The sequence below is a fragment of the Zeus faber genome, assembly GCF_960531495.2.
Source record: "Zeus faber genome assembly, chromosome: 8".
Taxonomy (NCBI): Eukaryota; Metazoa; Chordata; class Actinopteri; order Zeiformes; family Zeidae; genus Zeus; species Zeus faber.
Window position 1 is genome coordinate 14143178 of NC_137195.1, and position 2349 is coordinate 14145526.

General features: G+C 45.5%; 1 protein-coding gene across 1 annotated transcript in view; it reads right to left on the reverse strand.

Annotated features, from left to right (window-relative positions):
- The window catches only part of pitpnc1b (phosphatidylinositol transfer protein cytoplasmic 1b), a 15866-nt gene extending 14036 nt beyond the window's left edge, over nt 1-1830 (reverse strand). Inside the window, exon 1 of the mRNA XM_080005822.1 lies at nt 1641-1830. Coding sequence (XP_079861948.1) covers nt 1641-1688 — 48 coding nt within the window. The 5' untranslated portion in view covers nt 1689-1830. The remainder of the gene's footprint in view (nt 1-1640) is intronic.
- Nucleotides 1831-2349: the final 519 nt, after the last annotated feature.

Sequence of the window (2349 nt, forward strand, 5' to 3'; positions counted from 1 at the left end):
TGTGTGTGTGTGTGTCGGGGGTTGCAGGTTGCACACATGAGATAGGATCTCATCTGAGTTGGGTGAGAACTCTGCGTACCGTAACAAGACTTTGACCGAGAATCAGAATGGCTGTTATATCTCTCGGTGGCCACGGGCAAACACCCGGTGTCAGAGTCCAGTCAGCACGAAAGAACATGAAGCAGCATGAGCGATCCTAATTCAATTAACGATCTGATTGGTTGTCGATCACTTTCCTGCCAAAATGAGATCAGATTAATACTGTCGGACCCAAATGAAAAAATTTCACTTTTACCGAAGAATGAAGATCTCCACCTTTTTCTTTTTCTTTTTCCTCTATGGAGTTTATTACTCGCCCATTACTTTTGCAGACGTTGTAGTTTAGGTGTAGTTTCTTTGCTCTTACGTTTGACTATGTCGAGAGTGTTCTCTAATACATAAGAACACAGAACCTGACACCTCTCATCTACCAATCGCTCATCAACAAGCGATCTTTAAAGCTGCTGTTTACTGGAGTCATTTCAAGTGACGTCGCCTGGTTCAGATTGTTAAACGTAATGCGTACTCTGCACTATCTTCCCAATGGAAAACCAAGGTGCTCAGCCGGAGCTCCGTTTTAAGGGAAAGGGTCGGGTTCAAATACAAACAAAATTCAATTGAGTGTAAGATCTTGGGGAGGTTTTGTTGTTTTGGTCAGCAGTTTTGATCATTTTATATTATATTATATTATATTATATTATATTATATTATATCATTTTATATCATATCATATTATATTATATTATATTATATTATATCATATTATATCATATCATATTATATTATATTATATTATATTATATTATATTATATTATATTATATTATATTATATTATATTATATCATATCATATTATATTATATTATATTACATCATATTATATCATATTATATTATATCATATCATATCATATCATATCATATTATATTATATTATATTATATTATATTATATTATATTATATTATATTATATTATATTAGGATAGAGAGGATTTGGTGCAGTCTTAAATGTTGTTATGCATGGCAATCTGCATCTGGCCACTTTGTGGTTATTCACTGTCATTGCTGTGGTTGTGTTAGTCGTGGGGGTGGGGTGGCGGGGCGGGGCGGGGCGGGCGTGTGGGAGGGCTCAGGAGGTGAGCATGACAAAAGCTTTAAAGGGGACTTTCTGCAGCATATCTCCCACTTCTTACTTGTTTTCAAACCTGTACTTTTGTTTGACTTGAAGTCTAGCTCGGCCTCAACCGGTCCGACTAGTTTGCTTCCATAGACTGAAAAATCATGAAACAGTCGGGGGAAGCTGGGAGAGAGAGAAAGGGTGGGGGGGGCAGATTGGGGCGATAATCCGCACCCGGCTCCGTCGGGTCGGGAGAGAAGTCCCCCCCCCCCCTGCCCCCGCATCACGCACCATGCATCAAACAGCCAGGACGTCATTGCGCCCGTTCCTATATAGCATGTTTGAGATAACAAACTCCCAACAATGCTCTTGCATTCACAATGACACCTCCTCCAGCGCCGCCGTTCCGTGGTCCCAGGGCAAGACCTAGGCTTACGGTTTCGTTCTGAGAGCCATGGTGAGAAAGTCAAACAAACGCACTCACCTCGTCCACGGTGAGAGGCATGCATATGCGGTACTCCTTCATCAACATGGTGCCGTCGCCGGGTGAACGCGGTCCGTGCGCGCTATCGGCGCTGGCTCGGTTGCATAGCAGTCGGGGGTTGCCAGGAGCTCCACCTCCGCCGCCGCGGCAGCACTCTGATCCGTCCCGCTTTGTTTTGCTGATGTCAGTCGTCCGCGGAATCCAGTCCGGTCCACTCTGTCAATGTGTATCTGCTGCTTTCTTACTTTCCCCCCCCCGCTGCCTCCCCGCGACTCCCCTCTCTGGAGCTAATCCTCTGCAACTTGGTCAACATTCAACTGTGACCGTTGACTTCTTCCTTTATTTCTCCCGCTTTCCGTTGCTCCGGCTGTTGACTCTATTTTTAATTTTTTTTTCTCTTTTCCCCCCTCTCTCCGTCTCTCCGCCCCTCAACCCGCTGACAAAGCTGGTGTAATTAGCAGCGCGGTGAGCTCGGAAATTCCTCCAAGCCCTGCTCTACCTGTGCTCCTTCTCTGTTTGGCTCTGAGGTCTCTCATTTGTAACCTTGGCCTCCGCTCGCCACTCCTCCCTTTCCCCTCCGCCGCACTCCGCTGCTTTCAGTTCCTCGCGAATTCCTTCGGTGGCCCCGTTCTTATCACTGTGTTTTCCTATCACTCCCCCCCCCCCCCCCCCCCCTTTTTCCCCTCCCACCTGTGTTCTCTCCCGGCCT